The sequence below is a fragment of the Heteronotia binoei genome, chromosome 6, assembly GCF_032191835.1.
Source record: "Heteronotia binoei isolate CCM8104 ecotype False Entrance Well chromosome 6, APGP_CSIRO_Hbin_v1, whole genome shotgun sequence".
Classification (NCBI taxonomy): Eukaryota; Metazoa; Chordata; class Lepidosauria; order Squamata; family Gekkonidae; genus Heteronotia; species Heteronotia binoei.
Window position 1 is genome coordinate 142421072 of NC_083228.1, and position 22498 is coordinate 142443569.

At 49.1% G+C, this 22498-nt stretch overlaps 1 protein-coding gene across 3 annotated transcripts in view; it reads right to left on the reverse strand.

Moving 5' to 3' along the window:
• Positions 1-22498, reverse strand: part of LRCH3 (leucine rich repeats and calponin homology domain containing 3) — a 219112-nt gene that overhangs the window by 47586 nt on the left and 149028 nt on the right. Inside the window, exons 14-15 of one of the 3 annotated variants that reach the window (XM_060242833.1) lie at positions 16817-16867; positions 14705-14758 (exon numbers count right to left, since the gene is read on the reverse strand). The exons of the other annotated variants lie outside the window; for them this stretch is intronic. Coding sequence (XP_060098816.1) covers positions 14705-14758; positions 16817-16867 — 105 coding nt within the window. The remainder of the gene's footprint in view (positions 1-14704; positions 14759-16816; positions 16868-22498) is intronic. 3 annotated transcript variants of the gene reach the window in all.

Below are 22498 nucleotides of genomic sequence, written 5' to 3' on the forward strand. Positions count from 1 at the left end.
ATACTGGGCATTAATTAATATTTGGGCCCAAAAGATCTTAAAAGTTAAGATACCTCATTCACCAGAATTATATCTTTTAAATGTGTGCAGAGAAGATTTTCCTCTTAAAATAGTTAAGATACTAATGTACATTGTCACCACTGCGAGAATATTGTTTGCTAAATATTGGAAAACACCCCAAACCCCCTCCATGGAAGAATTTATGGCTAAACTCATTGAAGCTGCAGAATTAGACCTTATGACTACTAGAATAAGGAATGGAAACTTATTGAAATGTAAAGAGAGTTGGGAACCAATTTATTGTTGGGTTAAAAGTAAAGGATTGACATGGGAATAACTGAAAAGGAAACAGTTTGTCTCTGATCACCCCAGGGGTGACTGAGAGTATGTATGGGAGGTGGAGGGAAGTAAGATGTTTGATTTGTATGACTTGTATGATATGTGTAGGTGTTGTTGTTAGTTCTTTTCCCTTTTGTGTGTTTTTATGTATTGTTTGTCCATTTTCACTTGGGTGCAATAAACTATTGAGAATGGAAAAAAAAAAAAACATTAATAGTGCTAAGCTAAGCTGTCGGAAATAATTTATGTTTACTGTTTTCGATACAAAATGTATATTAACGCTGTGAAAGACAATTGTGACGAAAGCAGCTGTTGCAATTGTGTACCTTGTATTTTTTGACAATTTAATAAAAATTTATGTTTAAAGAAGAAGAAGATATTGGATTTATATCCCGCCCTGCACTCCGAAGAGTCTCAGAGCGGCTCACAATCTCCTTTACCTCCCCACCCCCCACAACAGACACCCTGTGAGGTAGATGAAGATATTGGATTTATATCCCGCCCTCCACTCCGAAGAGTCTCAGAGCGGCTCACAATCTCCTTTACCTTCCTCCCCCCCCCCCACAACAGACACCCTGTGAGGTAGATGAAGATATTGGATTAATATCCCGCCCTCCACTCCGAAGAGTCTCAGAGCGGCTCACAATCTCCTTTCCCTTCCTCCCCCACAACAGACACCCTGTAAGGTCGATGCAGATATTGGATTTATATCCTGCCCTCCACTCCAAAGAGTCTCAGAGGGGCTCACAATCTCCTTTCCCTTCCTTCCCCCACTGCAGACACCCTGTGAGGTAGATGAAGATATTGGATTTATATCCCGCCCTGCACTCCGAAGAGTGGAGCCGCTCTGAGACTCTTCGGAGTGGAGGGCGGGATATAAATCCAATATCTTCATCTTCAATATCTTCTTCTCCAAAGAGTCTCAGAGCGGCTCACAATCTCCTTTACCTTCCTCCCCCTCAACAGACACCCTGTGAGGTGGGTGGGGCTGAGAGGGCTCTCCCAGCAGCTGCCCTTTCAAGGACAACTCTGCCAGAGCTATGGCTGACCCAAGGCCATTCCAGCAGGTGCAAGTGGAGGAGTGGGGAATCAAACCCCATTCTCCCAGATAAGAGTCCGCACACTTCACCACGACACCAAACATGTTTTAAAAAAGGAAAAGAAAAACAAGCATGTTTTATTTTAAGTTTAAAAAAAAAATAAAAAAATCTTTAGTTGCGTTTGTCTGTGCCCTTTAAAAAGTTTATATCGTAATTTTAAATAGGTACACACGTAGCCCGGCCCGGTCCGACAAAGTCTCATTTATGTCCGATCCAGCCCTCGTAACAAATAGGTTCGACACCCCAGCTTTGAAGCAAGGCAGTCCAGAACCACAGGGACCGACACTGCACCCAGCCTCAGGGAAGCACGACGACGACAGCCAACACAAAAGGGCAGGCAGTCCAACCGAGACAAGTCACACGCTGCATGCTCTTCACCTGGCGGAGTGTCCCCGGCCTTCTCTTAATGGTGTTGGTGTTACTGTCAATCTCAAACACAGAGACAGGCTCAAAGCCGTTCTGTCAGGGGTGGCAGAGAAGGGGGGGGGGAGAAGAAAGGGGGTGAGGCAGAGAATCACCTGCGGGAGACAGACGATGCAAAGCAGAAGAGACCGATACGCTGACAGGCAACTCGAGAAAAGAGACCAAACAGTCGCACAGAAAGATCTTCACCTAGGATTCTCTACCACGGCCAGCCTCGCTAACTGGTGAAAGATTTGCTTTCAACTGGCGAGGCCAGGGATTGAACTGGAGTTCCTACGCATGCAAAGCAAGGCTGCAACCCATGACGTGCCTCGGATGCTGCTTCAGATAACGGCGCATGCTCGTGCATTATCTGAAACGATTGCTTACAAATTGTCCTAAGCGTAAGAGAAGCCGTGTTGGATCAGGCCAGTGGCCCATCTGGTCCAACGCTTTGTGTCACACAGTGGCCAAAAAAACCCCCAAGTGTCATCAAGAGACCCACCAGTGGGGCCAGGACACTAGAAGCCCTGCCACTGTTACCCCTCCCAAGCACCAAGAACACAGAGCATCACTGCCCCACACATAAGAACATAACAGGAGCCATGTTTGATCAGGCCAATGGCCCATCCGGTCCAACACTCTGTGTCACACAGTGGTCAGAAAAAAACCCAGGTGCCATCAGGAGGTCCACCAGTGGGGCCAGGACACCAGAAGCCCTCCCACTGTGCCCTCACCAAACACCAAGAACACAGAGCATCACTTGCCCCAGCTCTTCTGAAATTTTCCTCTTAAATTTAACAAATTCTAGCCAGTCATGAACAATCGCTGCCCTCCTATTCTAGGACCAGCTAGATTCAAGTCCGGTAGCACAATGGACCGATGAGATTTTCAGGGTGTAAGCCTCAAGAGCAGGGGTGTCAACCATGTGGCCCAGGGACCGAATCAGGCCCCTGGAGGGCTCCTATCAGGCCCCCAAGCAACTGGCTGTCACCTGCTTCCTTCTCTCTCGCTTCCTTCTGCATCACAGCTTGCTTTCGCACGCTTGCTCAAGTGCACAGGAGCTACTGAGCAAAACCTTTCTTTTCTCCATTGGCTGAGGCTCCTCCCGTGGGGAGGAGAGAGAGTAGGGATAGCTTGCTTTGCCAGGCTCTCTCAATCGCACAGCAGAGCTACTGAGCTAACCCTACTGGCTGAGGCTCCTCCCTCCCCTGGGGAAGGAAGGAAAGAGCCACAGCTTCCTTTGCCCAGTTCCCGGGATCCCATGGGAGAGATACAAAGAAAGCACCTTTAAGACCAACGATGGCTAATGTTTTAAGTTTAAAAAAAAAAACCCTAATCGGTACACACGTGGCCCGGCTCAACATGGCCTGGCCTGACGAGGTGTCATTTATGGCAGATTCGGCCCTCATATCAAATGATTTTGACACCCCTGCTTTAAAGAACTGACACTCCCTTCGTTAGCTTCTGCCCTGAAAATCTTGTTGCTCTCTTAAGGTGCCCCTGGACTTGAACCTAACTGTTCTACTATAGAGCAATGCAGCTACCCTCTGAAACTAAACCAGAAGTTGCCTGCCGTGGCCTCCAGACTGCGGTTCTACTCAGGCCTTTTTTTGAAGCAGGAACTCCTTTGCATATGAGGCCACGCCCCCCTGCTGTAGCCAATCCTCCTGGAGCTGAGAGTAGGCCCTGTACTAAGAGCCCTGTCAGCTCTTGGGGGATTGGCTGCATCAGGGGTGTGTGGCCTAATACGTCAAGGAGCTCCTGCTAGAATTCCACCCCTGGCTTTGCATATTAGGCCACACCTCCCTGCTGTAGCCAATCCTCCTGGAGCTTACAGTAGGCCCTGTACTAAGAGCCCTGTCAGCTCTTGAAGGATTGGCTGCATCAGGGGTGTGTGGCCTAATATGCAAAGGAGTTCCTGCTAGAATTGCATCCCTGCCTTTGCATATTAGGTCATACCTCCCTGCTGTAGCCAATCCTCCCGGAGCTTACAGTAGGCCCTGTATTAAGAGCCCTGAAAGCTCTTGGAAGATTGGCTGCATCAGGGGTGTGTGGCCTAATACATAAAGGAGCTCCTGCTCGAATTCCACTCCTGCCTTTGCATATTAGGCCACACCTCCCTGCTGTAGCCAATCCTCCTGGAGCGTACAGTAGGCCCTGTACTAAGAGCCCTGAAAGCTCTTGGAGGATTGGCTGCATCAGGGGTGTGTGGCCTAATATGCAAAGAAGCTTCTGCTAGAATTCCACCCCTGCCTTTGCATATTAGGCCACACCTCCCTGCTGTAGCCAATCCTCCTGGAGCTTACAGTAGGCCCTGTACTAAGAGCCCTGTCAGCTCTTGAAGGATTGGCTGCATCAGGGGTGTGTGGCCTAATATGCAAAGGAGTTCCTGCTAGAATTGCATCCCTGCCTTTGCATATTAGGTCATACCTCCCTGCTGTAGCCAATCCTCCCGGAGCTTACAGTAGGCCCTGTATTAAGAGCCCTGAAAGCTCTTGGAAGATTGGCTGCATCAGGGGTGTGTGGCCTAATACATAAAGGAGCTCCTGCTCGAATTCCACTCCTGCCTTTGCATATTAGGCCACACCTCCCTGCTGTAGCCAATCCTCCTGGAGCGTACAGTAGGCCCTGTACTAAGAGCCCTGAAAGCTCTTGGAGGATTGGCTGCATCAGGGGTGTGTGGCCTAATATGCAAAGAAGCTTCTGCTAGAATTCCACCCCTGCCTTTGCATATTAGGCCACACCTCCCTGTTGTAGCCATTCCTCCTGGAGCTGACATTAGGCCCTGTACGACGAGCCCCGTAAGCGCCAGGAGGCTTGGCTGCATCAGGGGTGTGTGGCCTAATATGCAAATGAGCTCCTGCTATGAAAAAAAGCTTGCGGTTCTACTGATGCTGTGCTTTTGATGCTATTGGACTGCAAGTCCCGGGACAGAAGGGGTTGCCCTTATCAGCATCCACTCGGTACAGTAAGGAGGGCATCGGGTTGGCAACTGCGGGCAGAGAAACTCTTGGGCTTCCTCACTGGCTGGTTAGCTTCATGCGGCAAGAGATATTTTTGTGGGCTGGCCGAAGGCTTGGCTCCCAGAGCCTGATGATTAGGATGTTAGGAATGCAGAAGACCAGCAACAAATACAGCATGTGCGGGACCTGAGCGCATGACACTTCAATGCCTTCTCATGGAGCGCTGGGTTATTGCAATGAGTTACCCTTGAGACCAGGGGCGGCCAAACTTGCTTAACGTAAGAGCAACATAGAATAAGCAGCTGATGTCTGAGAGCCACAAGACATGAATGCCAGATGTTTGAAGGAAGGACGGAAAGCAAACAGATGGCGGGAGGGAGAGGTGGAAAGAAAGCAACTTTAAATGCATTCTCCAACTGGCTTGGCTTGGAGAAGTGATTTAGAGACAAATGCCATCTCCAAAATGGCCCTCTGGCCTCCGTTGAAAAACCTCCAAGGAAGGAGAGCCCACCACCTCCCGAGGAGGAAGCCTGTTCCACTGAGGAATCGCTCTAATGGTAGGGAAGTTCTTCCTAATGTTGAGCTGGAAACTCTTTTGATTTCATTTCAACCTATTGGTTCTGGTGCTACCTTCTGGGGCCACAGAAAACAATTCCACACCATCCTCTAGATGACAGCTCTTCAAGTACTTGAAGATGGTGATCTTATCACCTCTCAGCCACCTCCTCTCCAGGCTAAACAGGCCCAGCTCCTTCAACCTTTCCTCATAGGCGGTTGAGAGGTGATATGATCACCATCTTCAAGTCCTCAGAGGGTTGTCCTATGATGGTGCTGAGTTGTTTTCTGTGCCCCAGAAGGTACAGCCAGAACCGACGGGTTGAAATGAAATCAAAAGAGTTTCTGGTCCAACATTAGGAAGAACTTCCTGACCGTTAGAGCGGTTCCTCAGTGGAACAGGCTTAGAATCATAGAATCCTAGAGTTGGAAGGGACCTCCAGGGTCATCTAGACCAACCCCCTGCACAATGCAGGAAACTAACACACACCTCTCCCTAAATTCACAGGATCTTCATTGCTGTCAGATGGCCATCTAGCCTCTGTTTAAAATCCTCCAAGGAAGGAGAGCCCACCACCTCCCGAGGAAGCCTGTTCCACTGAGGAATCGCTCTAATGATCGGGAAGTTCTTCCTCATGTTGAGCCGGAAACTCTTTTGATTTAATTTCAACCCATGGGTTCTGGTCCTACCTTCCAGGGCCACAGAAAACAATTCCACACCCTCCTCTAGAGGACAGCCCTTCAAGGACCTGAAGATACCAGCATCCTGGTTAGGGTTGCCAATCCCCAGGTGGAAAGCAAAGGAGACCCATGTTCTACAAAACAGTCAATTTCCGTGAGATTTACAAGACTATGCCGTAGTTGCTCAGTTCAAATAATTTTTTTTAAAGTCTCACTTTTTTTTAAAATAAATAACAGTTTATTGAAAAGTTAACACTTACAACAATATAAAAATATAAAGTGTGTGAATCAAATTAGTTACATACATAGATGGTTCAAAAAGGCTGAAATAATCACCATTGAAATTTCCATCTGAATAACAAGAACAATACGAAGCCCTAAAGTGAGCATACATTAATTGATCTTGAAAAAGACTCGCTATTAAAGGAATTCCTCATACTATTTTATAACATATAATGTATGTATCCAAAATTATAAATCAAAATTACAATAAAGCATTTGCCATTTTTTTATCATGAAAGAGTCCATGTAGAGTAAAGACTCCAAAGGACTCTTTCATGATGAAAAATGGCAAATGCTTTATTGCAGGGAAGGCCAAGGGTAGCTCTCCAGATGTTTTTTTTGCCTACAACTCCCATCAGCCCCAGCCTGCATGGCCAATGGCTGGGGCTGATGGGAGTTGTAGGCAAAAAAAAAAACATCTGGAGAGCTACCATTGGCCACCCCTTCTCTATTGTAATTTAGATGTATAATTTTGGATATATACATTTTATGTTATAAAATAGTGTGAGATATTCCTTTAATAGCGAGCCTTTAAAAAAATTCTTTATACTGAGCAACTACAGCATAGTCTTGTAAATTTCACTGAAATTGACTTTTACGTAGGACAGGGGGCTCCCCTGCTTCCCAACTTTACTGTGTTCATCCCGTTTGGTTTGCTAATCCCCAGGTGGAGGCAGGGGACCCCCCAGTTTGGAGGCCCTCCCCCCGCTTCAGGGTCATCAGAAACAGGGAAGGGGGGATGGAAAATGTCTGCTGAGGACTTTATTATTCCCTATGCGGACCGATTCCCATAGGATATAATAGAGAATTGATCCACGGGTATCTGTGACTCTGGTGGGACTGTTGTTTGAAGTAGAGGCATCACATTTTCAGCATAGCATCCAGTGCCTCTCCCCAAAATACCCTCCAAATTTCAAAAGGATTGGACCAGGGGGTCCAATTCTCTGAGTCCCAAAAGAAGGGACCCCTATCCACCATTATTTCCAGTGGAAGGAAGGCACTGAAAAGGTGTGCGGTCCCTTTTAAATGTGAAGGCCAGAACTCCCTTGGGAGTTCAATTGTGCTTGTCACAACCTTGCTCCTGGCTCCACCCCCAAAATGTCCTGGCCCCACCCCCAAAGTCCCCAGATATTTCTTGAATTGGACTTGGCAACCCTACATACCCTTACTCCTGGCTGCACCCCCAAAGTCTCCTGGCTCCACCCCCAGTGTCTCCTGGCCCCACCCCCAAAGTCCTCAAATATTTCTTGAATTGGATTTGGCAACCCTAATCTTGGTGAAGCTGTATCTTCTCCAGTCTTGTTGGAAGCCTCTGGATGGCCCAGGGTGCCTTCAGCTTCCATCAACTTCCCATAATGCACTCTTCTCTTTTAGAATAGTGTATCAGAATAATGTTCTTCCGACTCAAATAAGGGATATTGGGTATTAATCTCATTACGCATACCTAACCCATTTTCATTTTATGTATCCTTGTTTTCTAATGGCAGACTAGAACGATGTTTATAATGTACAGATTGATGCTGATAAGTAAATTAGGTAGCTAACAGCTAGGAAATACATGTCCTTCTGTGATCTGCAAAAACACCCATCGGCAGGGAACTTTATGACCTTTTATGGTGATCTAGTCCAAACGGCCAAGCCAAACCGTTGTATCATGTGACCACAGCTAGTTTGCACTCTTAACTAACAAACTGCACGTATTTCAGCCCACAATACCTGATTCCCTCGCCTGATGAAGTGTGCCTAGAGAGCACGCGAAAGCTTACGTTCTCAATAAAACTTGGTTGGTCTTAAAGATGCACTTGACTCCTGCTTTGTTCAAATGCCCTCTTCTTAAGTCACTTGTAGTGGGGAGGGGAGGAACCCAATCAGTGATTTGAGTCCAGTAGGACCTTGGAGACTAGCAAGATTTTTCAGGACATGAGCTTTTGAGAGTTACATATGAGATATCAGAAGAAGGAAGCTTTGACTCTTGGGAACTCAAACTCTCAAAAATCTTGCTAGTCTCGACGGTGCGTCTCGACTTGAATCTAGCTGCTCTACTGCAGACCAACACGGCTCCCCTCTGGAACCACAACAGCGGCAGCGCCGATGACGACACTGCTCTGGTTTCCACGAATGTACGGCGCTCCATCGTGGCAGGAGGTTTTCAGCTCTTCAGAGGAAAGAACCAGAGGAGAAACCAAAGTAGAACAGGCAACTGAGAAAACTGGGGGTGGGGGGGTGGGAGAATCTAAGATGCCAGACAGACGTATGGAAGAGAAGAAGCTAAAGTCAGTATTGCCTAGGCAGGCTAGCAGCCGCTCTCCAGGGTCTCAGGATGAGGTCTTTCGCATCACTTTCTAGAAGAAGGAGGAAGAGGAGGAGGAGGAGAAGAAGGAGAGGAGGAGGAAGAGAAGAAAAAAAAGGAGAAGGAGGAGGAGGAGGTGTAGGAGGAGAAGAAGGAGAAGGAGGCGAAGAAAGAGGAGGAGAAGAAGAAAAAGGAGGAGGAGGAGGAGAAGAAAGAGGAGAAGGAGGAGGAGGTGTTGGAGGAGAAGGAGAAGGAGAAGAAAGAGGAGGAGAAGAAGAAAAAGGAGAAGGAAGAGGATAGGAGAAGGAAGAGAAGAAAGAGGAGGAGAAGGAGGAGAAGAGGAGGAGAAGGAGGAGGTGTAGGAGGAGAAGGAGAAGGAGGAGGAGAAGGAGGAGGAGAAGAAAGAGGAGGAGAAGAAGAAAAAGGAGAAGGAGGAGGAGAAGGAGGAGAAGAAAGAGGAGGAGAAGGAGGAGGAGGTGTAGGAGGAGAAGGAGAAGGAGGAGAAGAAAGAGGAGGAGAAGGAGGAGAAGAAAGAGGAGGAGAAGGAGGAGAAGAAGGAGGAGGAGGAGAAGAAAGAAGAGGAGAAGAAGAAAAAGGAGAAGGAGGAGAAGAAATTGGATTTATACCCCACCCTTCACTATGAATCTCAGAGTCTTGAAACGGCTCACAATCTCCTTTACCTTCTTCCCCCACAACAGACACCCTGTGAGGTGGGTGGGGCTGAGAGAGCTCTCCCAGAAGTTGCCCTTTCAAGGGCAACTCTGAGAGAGCTATGGCTGACCCAAGGCCATTCCAGCAGGTGCAAACGTAGGAGTGGGGAATCAAACCCGGTTCTCCCAGATAAGAGTCCACGCACTTCACCACTGCACCAAACTGAGGATGCCGGTGTCTGAACCCAGGACCTTCGGCACGCCAAGATGCTCTGCCAGTGAGCCACGGTCACAACACCGTTCTTGCGCAAGCAGCCACAACGCAACAGGAGGCGGCTGAAGACCACGGGCACAAGGGTTGCTTCAAGTTGCCTGTTGGGGAGAGGCGTCTCCACGCAGTTCCTTACTGCGAGGCCATTGTTCTGAGGGGGGGGGGGAGAAGTGGGCCCAGCTGACTGCCTGATATGATGTAATGTAATGAGGGAAGTGCCAAACAAAGGGCTTTTTGATCTGAGATCTACACAGGGTTCGGTTACTTTCTGGGAGCAGTGCTCCATAGAAAGCTGGCACAATTCACATCAGCTGAAACGAAGGAGCCGCTCAAAACAATGGGAGTGGCTGGTGTTACCCAAGTCTCAGTGGAGCTTGTCGAAAGAGAAATTGCCCTTTGGTTATGTTCTAAGCAGACAAAGGAGGGAATTAACTCAAAAAGAGAACTAGGATACCAGACGAAGCAGGACCTTTTTTGTAGCAGGAACTTCTTTGCCTGTTAGGCCACACACCCCTGATGCAGCCAATCCTCCAAGAGCTTTCAGGGCTCTTAGTACGGGGCCTACTGTAAGCTCCAGGAGGATTGGCTACAACGGGGAGGTGTGGCCTAATATGCAAAGGCAGGGGTGGAATTCTAGCAGGAGCTCCTTTGCATATTAGGCCACACACCCCTGATGCAGCCAATCCCCCAAAAGCTGACAGGGCTCTCAGTACAGGGCCTACTGTACGCTCCAGGAGGATTGGCTACAACAGGGAGGAGTGGCCTAATATGCAAAGGCAGGGGTGGAATTCTAGCAGGAGCTCATTTACGTATTAGGCAACACACCCCTGATGCAGCCAATCCTACAAGAGCTTTCAGGGCTCTTAGTACAGGGCCTACTGTAAGCTTCAGGAGGACTGGCTACATCAGGGGTGTGTGGCCTAATAGGCAAAGGAATTCCTGCTCCCAAAAAAGCCCTGAGGGTAAGAACCATTACAGCTCACTCCAAGTCTTTATATAAGACAACACAGAAACCGTTTTGGCACACAGCTTACCTCGCAGTCACAATCCTGTTCCCTCCGCAGTGTCCAGTCGGATTTCCCACTATCTGCACCAGAGTTACAGGAAGTGCCGCGGCTTTTGCGTAGCAAACGTAAACCGCTAAAACCCAGTTTACGTTTGCTACGCAGAAGCCGCGGCACTTCCAGTAACTCCGGCGCAGATGGTGAGCAATCCGACCGGACGCTGCAGAGGGAACAGGATTGTGACTGTGAGGTAAGCTGTGTCCGAAAGCGGTAAGAGAGAGAGAGACAAAATAACCCTCAGCCTAGATTAATGATCTATGCACTCTGTATGGAAAATTAATAAAAATGGTATTTTAAAAAATAAGCCAAGCAAGCGGATAAAATACAGCTGCAGCCATCTCACATAAATCACACTTATACATGGTTCATAAACATTAAGGTGGGATAGGGGTATGAGAAAACTCTCCATTTCACACTTGCAAGAATACTTGGGAAAAGGATTCAGATCTGCACCAAAAATGATAGTTTTCTGTGAAGAAGAAGAAAAAGAAGATATTGGATTTATATCCCACCCTCTACTCCAAAGAGTCTCAGAGCGGCTCACAATCTCCTTTGCCTTCCTCCCCCCCCACAACAGACACCCTGTGAGGTAGATGAAGATATTGGATTTATATCCCGCCCTCCACTCCGAAGAGTCTCAGAGCGGCTCACAATCTCCTTTCCCTTCCTCCCCCACAACAGACACCCTGTGAGGTGGGAGAGGCTGGAGAGGGCTCTCACAGCAGCTGCCCTTTCAAGGACAACCTTTGCCAGAGCTATGGCTGACCCAAGGCCATTCCAGCAGGTGCAAGTGGAGGAGTGGGGAATCAAACCCGGTTCTCCCAGATAAGAGTCCACACACTTAACCACTACACCAAACTGGCTCTCCTGTGCAATTTGCTTGGTTTGCTGCAACTGACCGACAACTGTTTCCTACAGATTGGGGCTCCCTCATTTTAAAAAAAATATCTGCAGGAGGACTGCACAATGCATACTCATGAACACAGATGAAGCTGCCTTGTACTGAAGCAGACCCTCGATCCATCAAGGTTGGTATTGTCAGCTTGGACTGGCAGCAGCTCTCCAGGGTCTCTGGCAGAGGTCTTTCCCATCCCCTGCCGTCTAGTCCTTTTAACCAGAGATGCCGGGGATTGAACCTGGGACCTTCTGCGCGCCAAGCAGAGGCTTTTCCACTGAGCCACACCCCCTGAATTCTCCACACTTCTCAATTCTACCCAGCTGTTATTCTTCCAGACATCACTCGTATACTGAGAAATCAAGACGAAGGGCCAACCCAGAAATAATGTAGCAGAAGAAAACAAGGTTTTTATATCCCGCTTTTCTCTACCTTAAGGAATCTTACCTTTTCTCTACCTTAAAGAGGCTTACAATCACGTGCCCTGTTCTTGTAGCCCGCTCCTTAATTCATTTTTAACAGAGTGGGTTATGGAACTGCATAAAACTTCCCGTTTTGTTTGTAATTCCTTCCCCTTCCTACCAGACTTAACCACAATTAAGTCTTTCACTAGACTCTAACTTTACTATGGTTAATGGTCACCAGAGTTCTGTTAAGGATATGAAGAAGGTATTGGATTTATACCCCGCCCTCCACTCTGAATCTCAACAGTCTCAGAGCAGCTTACAACCTCCTTTCCCTTCCCCCCCACAACAGACACCCTGTGAGGTGGGTGGGGCTGGAGAGGGCTCTCACAGCAGCTGCCCTTTCAAGGACAACCTCTGCCAGAGCTATGGCTGACCCAAGGCCATTCCAGCAGGTGCAAGTGGAGGAGTGGGGAATCAAACCCGGTTCTCCCAGATAAGAGTCCGCACACTTAACCACTACACCAAACTGGCTCACTTAACTCACCACACCAAACTGGCTCTAAAGGGACATTTCTACTGGCTTATCTTGCATTTAGGGTCAAGTTTCGGGATTTGTGAACTAGCGGTGCAGCTGAACATGTGAAAACCGAAAGAAAGCAAACAAATTAGGACTCATGCAAGGCATGCAACCAGCAGGCAGAGGAGGGGAGTCTTCTACAGAACCAAGACGCTGGAATCACTGTTTTTAAGATACCAAGGTAGGAAGGAAGAAAAATAGCATAAAACACGAGGGCAGCATTGTGTGAAATGTTGACAACCTTTTTTTTTTTTTAAATAGAACTCTTAAACTCTTAAGGGCCTGGATGCCTCCACCAATTTAAACTGCTTGGCGACAGCAAAGCTAGAAGTGTTTAGGCTCAACTGTCCTTCTGTTAGAGCAGGGGTGGCTAACGGCAGCTCTCCAGATGTTTTTTGCCTACAACTCCCATCAGCCCCAGCCAGCATGGCCATTGGCTGGGGCTGATGGGAATTGTAGGCAAAAAAACATCTGGAGAGCTACCGTTGGCCACCCCTGTGTTAGAGGGTTTCCGTATTCTTCAATGGGCCAGTGACAAGCGATTTAGACGGCCTCTGGCCAAACCAACAGGAGGAGAAAAGACCACACTCCATGGTCTTTAAGGAGGACATGCATGAAGAAGAATTGCAGATTTATACCCTGCCCTTCTCTCTGAATCAGTCTCCTGAATCAATCTCCTTTCCCTTCCTCCCCCACAACAGACACCCTGTGAGGTGGCTGGGGCTGAAAGGGCTCTCCCAGCAGCTGCCCTTTCAAGGACAACCTCTGCCAGAGCTCTGGCTGACCCAAGGCCATTCCAAGCAGCTGCAAATGGAGGAGTGGGGAATCAAACCCTGTGAGGTGGGTGGGGCTGAGAGGGCTCTCCCAGCAGCTGCCCTTTCAAGGACAACCTCTGCCAGAGCGATGGCTAACCCAAGTCTATTCCAGCAGGTGCAAGCTGAGGTGGGTGGGGCTGCGAGGGCTCTGACAGAAGCTGCCCTTTCAAGGACGACCTCTGCCACAGCGATGGCTAACCCAAGGCTATTCTGGCAGCTGCAAGTGCAGGAGTGGGGAATCAAACCCTGTGAGGTGGGTGGGGCTGAGAGGGCTCTCACAGCAGCTGACCTTTCAAGGACAACCTCTGCCAGAGCGATGGCTAACCCAAGTCTATTCCAGCAGGTGCAAGCTGAGGTGGGTGGGGCTGCGAGGGCTCTGACAGAAGCTGCCCTTTCAAGGACGACCTGTGCCACAGCGATGGCTAACCCAAGGCTATTCTGGCAGCTGCAAGTGCAGGAGTGGGGAATCAAACCCTGTGAGGTGGGTGGGGCTGAGAGGGCTCTCACAGCAGCTGACCTTTCAAGGACAACCTCTGCCAGAGCTATGGCTGACCCAAGGCCATGCCAGCAGGTGCAAGTGGAAGAGTGGGGAATCAAACCCAGTTCTCCCAGATAAGAGAGCTATGGCTGACCCAAGGCCATTCCAGCAGGTGCAAGTGGAGGAGTGGGGAATCAAACCCGGTTCTCCCAGATAAGAGTCTGCCCACTTCACCACGACACCAAACTGGCTCTCTGGGCAGGATGAGGAGATCCTGTCATGCATCTCAAGAGGCGACATGACCTGTCATTTCGGGTGGCGGCAGAAAGTGCCGTCAAGCTGTAGTCAACTTATGATGATCCCATAGAGAAGGGAGTGGCCAATGGTAGCTCTCCGGATGTTTTTCTTTTGCCTATAACTCCCATCAGCCCCAGCCAGCATGGCCAATGGCTGGGGCTTATGGGAGTTGTAGGCAAAAGAAAAAAAACATCCGGAGAGCTACCGTTGGCCACCCCTGCCATAGAGTCTTCAAAGAAAGAGGTGCCGTCACCTGCCTCTACCTAGAGATTCCGGACTTCCTAACCAGGGCTGACCCTGCTTAGTTTCTGCGCTCTGACGAGATTGGGTTAGCCTGGGCCATCCGGGTCAGGACCGACAGTTCGGACGGACTCTTGCTTGATGTAACACTTCAGGCTTCACCGGGCCACTTCTGGGTATTGGCAGATGGAGCTAAAGCAAGGCAGCTTCAAAACGGAGGCAAGGAAACGGAGGTCGCTTACGGTCAGAGGAATTGACAAGCTGACGTGTTTTATGCTGTTTTGAGCGGCACTAGGCTGCCTGATCTGGGCAAACCGGGGGGCGGGGGGAAGACATGCAAAGGATGATCTAGGGTGGGGCTGGATCAACCAGGCCGCTACGTGCATGATTCTTACCACCAGCAAGGCACTATCGTCAGTGTGGTGGGACTTTCTGGACGGAAAGGGGCACTGGGGACGGGGGGAAAGACGGTAATGTCAGAAACACAGAAAACACCAGAATGCGACATTTGCAGACGAGCACAGCCATCTCGGAATGGCCACTTCCTACAGAAGGCACATGGCAGTAATCGGTAATGTATAACAGGAACAGTGGGGCGGGGAGGGGGAGGGGGCAGGGAATCTGAAAAGCCTTTCCATCTCCACATTAAAACATCTGCAACTGATTCAGAAGCCATTTCTCTTTCGGTCGTTGTCTCTAAAGCGGGGCACACGATTTGCTATGTGAAATCTTTCCAGGCAATATTCAGGAAAGAACACACACAGCTTGGAAGGAACTTTCTTTAAAAAAAAAAAAAATTAAATCCAATAAAAAGGAGTTACTTGGAACCTTCCCAGAGCTGCAAAAAAAAAAAAAAAACCCCGGCAACAGCAAAATTTCTGCCTATGTATTTGTGGCATCTTGCATTAATGCCTGCGATCTAGAGAAAGATCACGAAGCAGAAACTATTAAAAACGAAGCAGACCTAAGCTCCATGGCGCAGAGTGGTAAAGCTGCAGTCCTAAGCTCCGCTCACGACCTGAGTTTGATCCCCAGCGGAAGCTGGTTCAGGTTGCCGGCTCCAGGTTGACTCAGCCTTCCATCCTTCCGAGGTCAGTGAAATGAGTACTCAGCTTGCTGCGGGGAAAGTGTAGAAGGCTGGGGAAGGCAAGGAAAGGAAAGGTCCCCTGTGCAAGCACCAGTCGTTTCCGACTCTGGGGTGACGTTGCTTTCACAACGTTTTCATGGCAGACTTTTTACGGGGTGGTTTGCCGTGGCCTTCCCCAGTCATCTACACCCCCCACCCAGCAAGCTGGGTGCTCATTTGACTGACCTCGGAAGGATGGAAGGCTGAGTCAACTTCGAGCCGGCTACCTGAAAATCCAGCTTCCGCTGGGGATCGAACTCAGGTCGTGAGCAGAGCTTAGGACTGCAGTACTGCAGCTTTATCACTCTGTGCCATGGGGCTCTTGTAAAGGTAAAGGTAGTCCCCTTTGCAAGCATCACTTGTTTCCGACTCTGGGGTGACGTTGTTTTCACAACGTTTTCACGGTAGACTTTTTACGGGGTGGTTTGCCATTGCCTTCCCCAGTCATCTCCGCTTCCCCCCCCAGCAAGCTGGGGACTCATTTGACCCACCTCGGAAGGATGGAAGGCTGAGTCAACCTCGAGCCAGCTACCTGAAAACCCAGCTTCCACCAGGGATCGAACTCAGGTCGTGAGCAGAGCTTAGGACTGCAGTACTGCAGCTTATGGCAAACCACCCTGTAAAAAGTCTGCTGTGAAAATGTCATGATGTGATGTCACCGCAGAGTCGGAAACGACTGGTGCTTGCAAAGGGGACTACCTTTTACCTTTTTTAACCTAAGTGCTGTAGAAAAATACCTTGCGGGGAAATCATAAAGGCCAATGAAAAAGTGGCAGGAATCGATTTAAAAATCCCGTTTCAAAGTGCAGCTTCCAGATTTAAGTATGCTCGCTCGCAGAACCATAGAGTTGGAAGGAGCCATTCAGGCCACCTAGCCCAACCCCCTGCTTAGTGCAGAGACAGCCTAAAGAACCTCTAATGGGGTTATTAGAACTGAGAGAGCGGGGCCTGCTGCGAGGCCAATAACTTTGCACACTTTTGTGCCCTGATGCCCGCAGGGAAGGGGGCGATAACCCAAAACCGGAGCCCGACAGTTGAATGGGATTAATTGGTGTGTTAATGGCAGAGCGTTCTGTGATGTTTAATGGCGGCGTGGATGCTCAAGTGGGGGAGCTCAATCCGTTATTAACGATGAAATGAGTGAACAGCGAAGAAGCCAATCACCGGCAAACACCACAAGTGGCTTTTTAGACAAACAGAGGAGAAAGGAACGCCGACTCTGCGGAAGCTGGAAATGCTATACTTTGTGCCTTCATTCTAAACCTGTTTTTAGTCGAGCCAGCTCCACTGATTCCAGCGAAGTTTGCTCTCAGGTCTGCATACGGCTAGGCTCACAGTTTTCACCAAAAAAAGAGGGAATGTAGATTGTTTCGGGGCTTACCTCACTATCCAGAGGACTCTGCTTCTTCTGAGGACTCTGGGATGCCTTTTGCTTGTAAAGGAATCAGAAAAAAGAAAGAGCTAAGCAGACAGGCTTGGCCAGCGAACATAAGAACATAAGAGAAGTCATGTTGGATCAGGCCAATGGCTCATCCAGTCCAACACTCTGGGTCACACAGTGTCTAAAAAAACAACAGGTGCCATCAGGAGGTCCACCAGTGGGGCCGGGACACTAGAAGCCCTCCCACTGTGCCCCCCCCCAGCACCAAGTATACAGAGCATCACTGCCCTAGACAGAGAGTCCCAACAAAACGCTGTGGCTAGTAGCCAGTGATGGACCTCTACTCCAGATGTTTATCTAATCCCCTCTTGAAGCTGTCTATGCTTGTAGCCACCGCCACTTCCTGTGGCAGTGAATTCCACGTGTTAATCACCCTTTGGGTGAAGAAGGACTTCCTTCTATCCGTTTTAACCTGACTGCTCAGCAATTTCATCGAATGCGCACGAGTTCTTGTATTGTTAGAAAGGGAGAAAAGTACTTCTTTCTCTTTCTCCATCCCAGGCATAATCTTGTAAACCTCTATCATGTCACCCCGCAGTCGACCTTTCTCCAAGCTCAAGAGCCCCAAGTGTTTCAACCTTTCTTCATAAGCAAAGTGTTCCAACCCTTGAATCCTTCTAGTTGCCCTTTTCTGCACTTTTTCCGATGCTATAATATCCTTTTTGAGGTGTGGTGACCAGAACTGCACACAGTACTCCAAATGAGACCGCACCATCGATTTATACAGGGGCATTATGATACTGGCTGATTTGTTTTCAATTCCCTTCCTAATAATTCCCAGCATGGCCTTGGCCTTTTTTATTGCAATCGCACACTGTCTCGACAGCGAAAAAGGAACATGTTTCGAGATCTGATTCAAAGAGAAAAACCCAAATAGAAACAATATATATTTTTAATTTTGTGTACATGCGTGTGTGTGTAGGCACATGTGTAACTGGAAATTATGGCTGACTTCTGGTGACCCCTAGTAGGGCTGGGAGGCACGGATGTTCAGAGAGAGATTGCTTGCTATTGCCTGCCTCTGCATCCTGGCCCTGGTATTCCTTTAAGGTCTCTCATCCAAGTACTTGCCAGGGTCGGCCCTCCCTAGCTTCTGAGATCTGATCAGATTGGGCTTGCCTGGGCTAGCCAGGCTGAGGCTCCAGAAATGACCACTGTTCATTAACTTGGTAGCTATTTTTGGTCCAAAAGAGAAGGTGACTTTTCAACATGAAATTACTCTAAAGGGTAAAAAGAAAACGCTACACAGACATAAACTGTGATCACACACACAGGATAATAAGAACATAAGAGAAGCCGTGTTGGATCAGGCCAATGGCCCGTTCAGTCCAGCACTCTGTGTCACATAAGAACATAAGAGAAGCCATGTTGGATCAGGCCAATGGCCCATTCAGTCCAACACTCTGTGTCACATAAGAACATAAGAGAAGCCATGTTGGATCAGGCCAATGGCCCCTCCAGTCCAACACTCTGGGTCACATAAGAACAGAAGAGAAGCCATGTTGGATCAGGCCAGTGGCCCATCCAGTCCAACACTCTGCATCACATAAGAACATAAGAGGAGCCAGGTTGGATCAGGCCAATGGCCCCTCCAGTCCAACACTCTGTGTCACATAAGAACATAAGAGAAGCCATGTTGGATCAGGCCAATGGCCCATCTAGTCCAACACTCTGAGTCACATAAGAACATAAGAGAAGCCATGTTGGATCAGACCAATGGCCCCTCCAGTCCAACACTCTGTGTTACATAAGAGAAACCATGTTGGATCAGGCCAATGGCCCCTCCAGTCCAACACTCTGTGTCACATAAAAACATAAGAGAAGCCCTGTTGGATCAGGCCAATGGCCCATCCAGTCCAACACTCTGTGTCACATAAGAACATAAGAGAAGCCATGTTGGATCAGGCGAATGGCCCATCCAGCCCAACACTCTGTGACACCTAAGAACATAAGAGAAGCCATGTTGAATCAGGCCAGTGGCCCATCCAGTGCAACACTCTGTGACACATAAGAACATAAGAGAAGCCATGCTGGATCAGGCCAGTGGCCCATCCAGTCCAACACTCTGTGACACATAAGAACATAAGAGAAGCCATGTTGAATCAGGCCAGTGGCCCATCCAGTGCAACACTCTGTGTCACATAAGAACAGAAGAGAAGCCCTGTTGGATCAGGCCAGTGGCCCATCCAGTGCAACACTCTGTGTCACATAAGAGAAGCCATGTTGGATCAGACCAACGGCCCCTCCATTCCAACATTCTGTGTCACACAGTGGCCAAAAAAATTATATATATATATACACACTGTGGCTAATAGCCACTGATGGACCTCTGCTCCATATTTTTATCTAATCCCCTCTTAAAGCTGCCTATGCTTGTAGCCGCCACCGCCTCCTGTGGCAGTGAATTCCACATGTTAATCACCCTTTGGTTGAAGAAGGACTTCCTTCTATCTGTTCTAACCCGGCTGCTCAGCAATTTCATCGAATGCACGAGTTCTTGTATTGTGAGAAAGGGAGAGAAGTACTTCTTTCTATAGTTTCTCCATCCCATGCATAATCTCGTCAACCTCCATCATGTCACCCCGCAATCGACGTTTCTCCAAGCTAAAGAGCCCCAAGCGTTTTAACGTTTCTTCATAGGGAAAGTGTTCCAGCCCTTTAATCATTCTAGTTGCCCTTTTCTGCACTTTTCCCAATGCTATAATGTCCTTTTCGAGGCGCGGTGACCAGAATTGCACACAGCATTCCAAATGAGTCCGCACTTTCACTTAATACACTTTCAATGCACTTCCCAACTGCGTTTTGCCAGTGAATGGAAAGTGCATTCTTTTGTATGTGTGATCACAACCGCAGAGTAAGCACAGTGCAGTGATTAAGAGCGATGGACTTGGATTTGGAAGACTCGGGCTGCCATCGCCCATACTAAATCATGCACTTTCCGGCTGGATTTTGCCAGTTCACACAGTAAAAATCCAGTTGGAAAGTGCGCTGAAAGTGCATTATTTAGTGTGTGCGATCACAGCCTCGGGTTCTAATCCCCCACTGCCCCACGGAAGCTGGCTGGGTGACCTTGGGACAGTCGTGCTCTCCCAGCCTAGCCTGCCTCACGTGGTTGTTGAGAAGATAAAACGGAGGAGAACAATGTGAGGTGCTTTGGGCCCTCGTGAGGGCAGAAAGGCATGATTTAAATCAATAAATGGAATAAACACCGGCTGCTCCTAGGCAAACGGATTTCGCAAGCCAGGGAAAAGAACTCACAGGTGTAGGAGAACGGGGCCCACAGTTGGTAGGACAGAAAATAAGCTTCCGCCAAGTACATCTAGGACAGGGGTGTCAAACATGCGGCCCGAGGGATGAATCAGGCCTCCAGAGGGCTCCTATCAGGCCCGCAAGCAACTGGCTGTCATCTGCATCCTTCTCCCTCTCTCTTGCTTCCTTCTGCATCACAGTTTGCTTTGCCAGGATCGCTCAATCGCACAGGAGCTACAGAGCAAAACTTCTGTTTTCTCCACTGGCTGGGGCTCCTCCCTTGGGGAGGAAGAGGGGAGGAATAGCTTGGTTTGCCAGGCTCTCTCAATCCCACAGCAACGCTACTGAACCAAGCCTCTCTTTCTTCTATTGGCTGAGGTCCCTTCCCCTCCTGGTCCCGAGGAAGGAAGGAAAGAGCCAGAGCTTCCTTTGCCTAGTTCCTTGGTTCACACAGGGGGCGAATCAGGCCGCCAGAGGGCTCCTATCAGAGGGCTGCTCTTGTCTGCTTCCCTCTCTTGCTTCCTTCTGCATCACGGCTTGCTTTGCAAGGCTTGCTCAATTGCACAGGAGCTACAGAGCAAAGCCTCTATTTTCTCCATTAGCTAAGGCTCCTCCCTTGGGGAGGAAGGGGGGGGGGAGGCAGAGTTTCCTCTCTCGATTGCACTGCAGAGCTACTGAGCCAAACGCCTCCTCCTTCTATTGGCTGAGGCTCCTGGATCCCATGGGAGAAATACAAAGGAAGCACCTTTAACACCAACAAGCGCTAATGTTTTAAGCATGTTTTGTTTTAAGCTTTTAAAAAAAAATCTTGCCGTTTGTCGGTGTCTTTTAGAAGAAGAAGAAGAAGAATTGCAGATTTATACCCCGCCCTTCTCCCTGAATTAGAGACTCAGAGCGGCTTACAATCTCCCATATCTTCTCCCCCCACAACAGACACCCTGTGAGGTGGGGGCAGATTTATACCCCGCCCTTCTCCCTGAATCAGAGACTCAGAGCGGCTCACAATCTCCTCTATCTTCTCCCCCACAACAGACACCCTGTGAGGTGGGGGCAGATTTATACCCCGCCCTTCTCCCTGAATCAGAGACTCAGAGCGGCTCATAATCTCCTCTATCTTCTCCCCCACAACAGACACCCTGTGAGGTGGGGGCAGATTTATACCCCGTCCTTCTCCCTGAATCAGAGACTCAGAGCGGCTTACAATCTCCCATATCTTCTCCCCCCACAACAGACACCCTGTGAGGTGGGGGCAGATTTATACCCCGTCCTTCTCCCTGAATCAGAGACTCAGAGCGGCTCACAATCTCCTCTATCTTCTCCCCCCACAACAGACACCCTGTGAGGTGGGGGCAGATTTATACCCCGTCCTTCTCCCTGAATCAGAGACTCAGAGCGGCTCACAGTCTCCTCTATCTTCTCCCCCCACAACAGACACCCTGTGAGGTGGGGGCAGATTTATACCCCGCCCTTCTCCCTGAATCAGAGACTCAGAGCGGCTCACAATCTCCTCTATCTTCTCCCCCCACAACAGACACCCTGTGAGGTGGGGGCAGATTTATACCCCGCCCTTCTCCCTGAATCAGAGACTCAGAGCGGCTCACAATCTCCTCTATCTTCTCCCCCCACAACAGACACCCTGTGAGGTGGGGGCAGATTTATACCCCGCCCTTCTCCCTGAATCAGAGACTCAGAGCGGCTCACAATCTCCTCTATCTTCTCCCCCCACAACAGACACCCTGTGAGGTGGGGGCAGATTTATACCCCGCCCTTCTCCCTGAATCAGAGACTCAGAGCGGCTCACAATCTCCTCTATCTTCTCCCCCCACAACAGACACCCTGTGAGGTGGGGGCAGATTTATACCCCGCCCTTCTCCCTGAATCAGAGTCTCAGAGCGGCTCACAATCTCCTTTCCCTTCCTCCCCCACAACAGACACCCTGTGAGGTGGGTGGGGCTGAGAGAGCTCTCCCAGCAGCTGCCCTTTTAAGGACAACCTCTGCCAGAGCTATGGCTGACCCAAGGCCGTTCCTGCAGGTGCAAGTGGAGGAGTGGGGAATGAAACCCGGTTCTCCCAGATAAGAGTCTGCACACTTAACCACTACACCAGACTGGCTCTTTATAAAAGTCACCAAACTGACTTTTATAAAGTTTATATCTCTTCTATCTGGCAGTATATTTTATGACGCACCCGTCCCGTCCCAGCAAGGTCTCAGTTATGTAACAAATGGGTTTGACACCCCTGAGATGGTATCAACAACCCCCCAGCCGCATCATCATGGAACAGCGGGAAGAATAGAAGAGAACAAATAGAACAGAAAGCTCATCAGTGGATGTCGGGATATTTTTCCCAAGCAAAAGACTGTTTGAAAGCAGC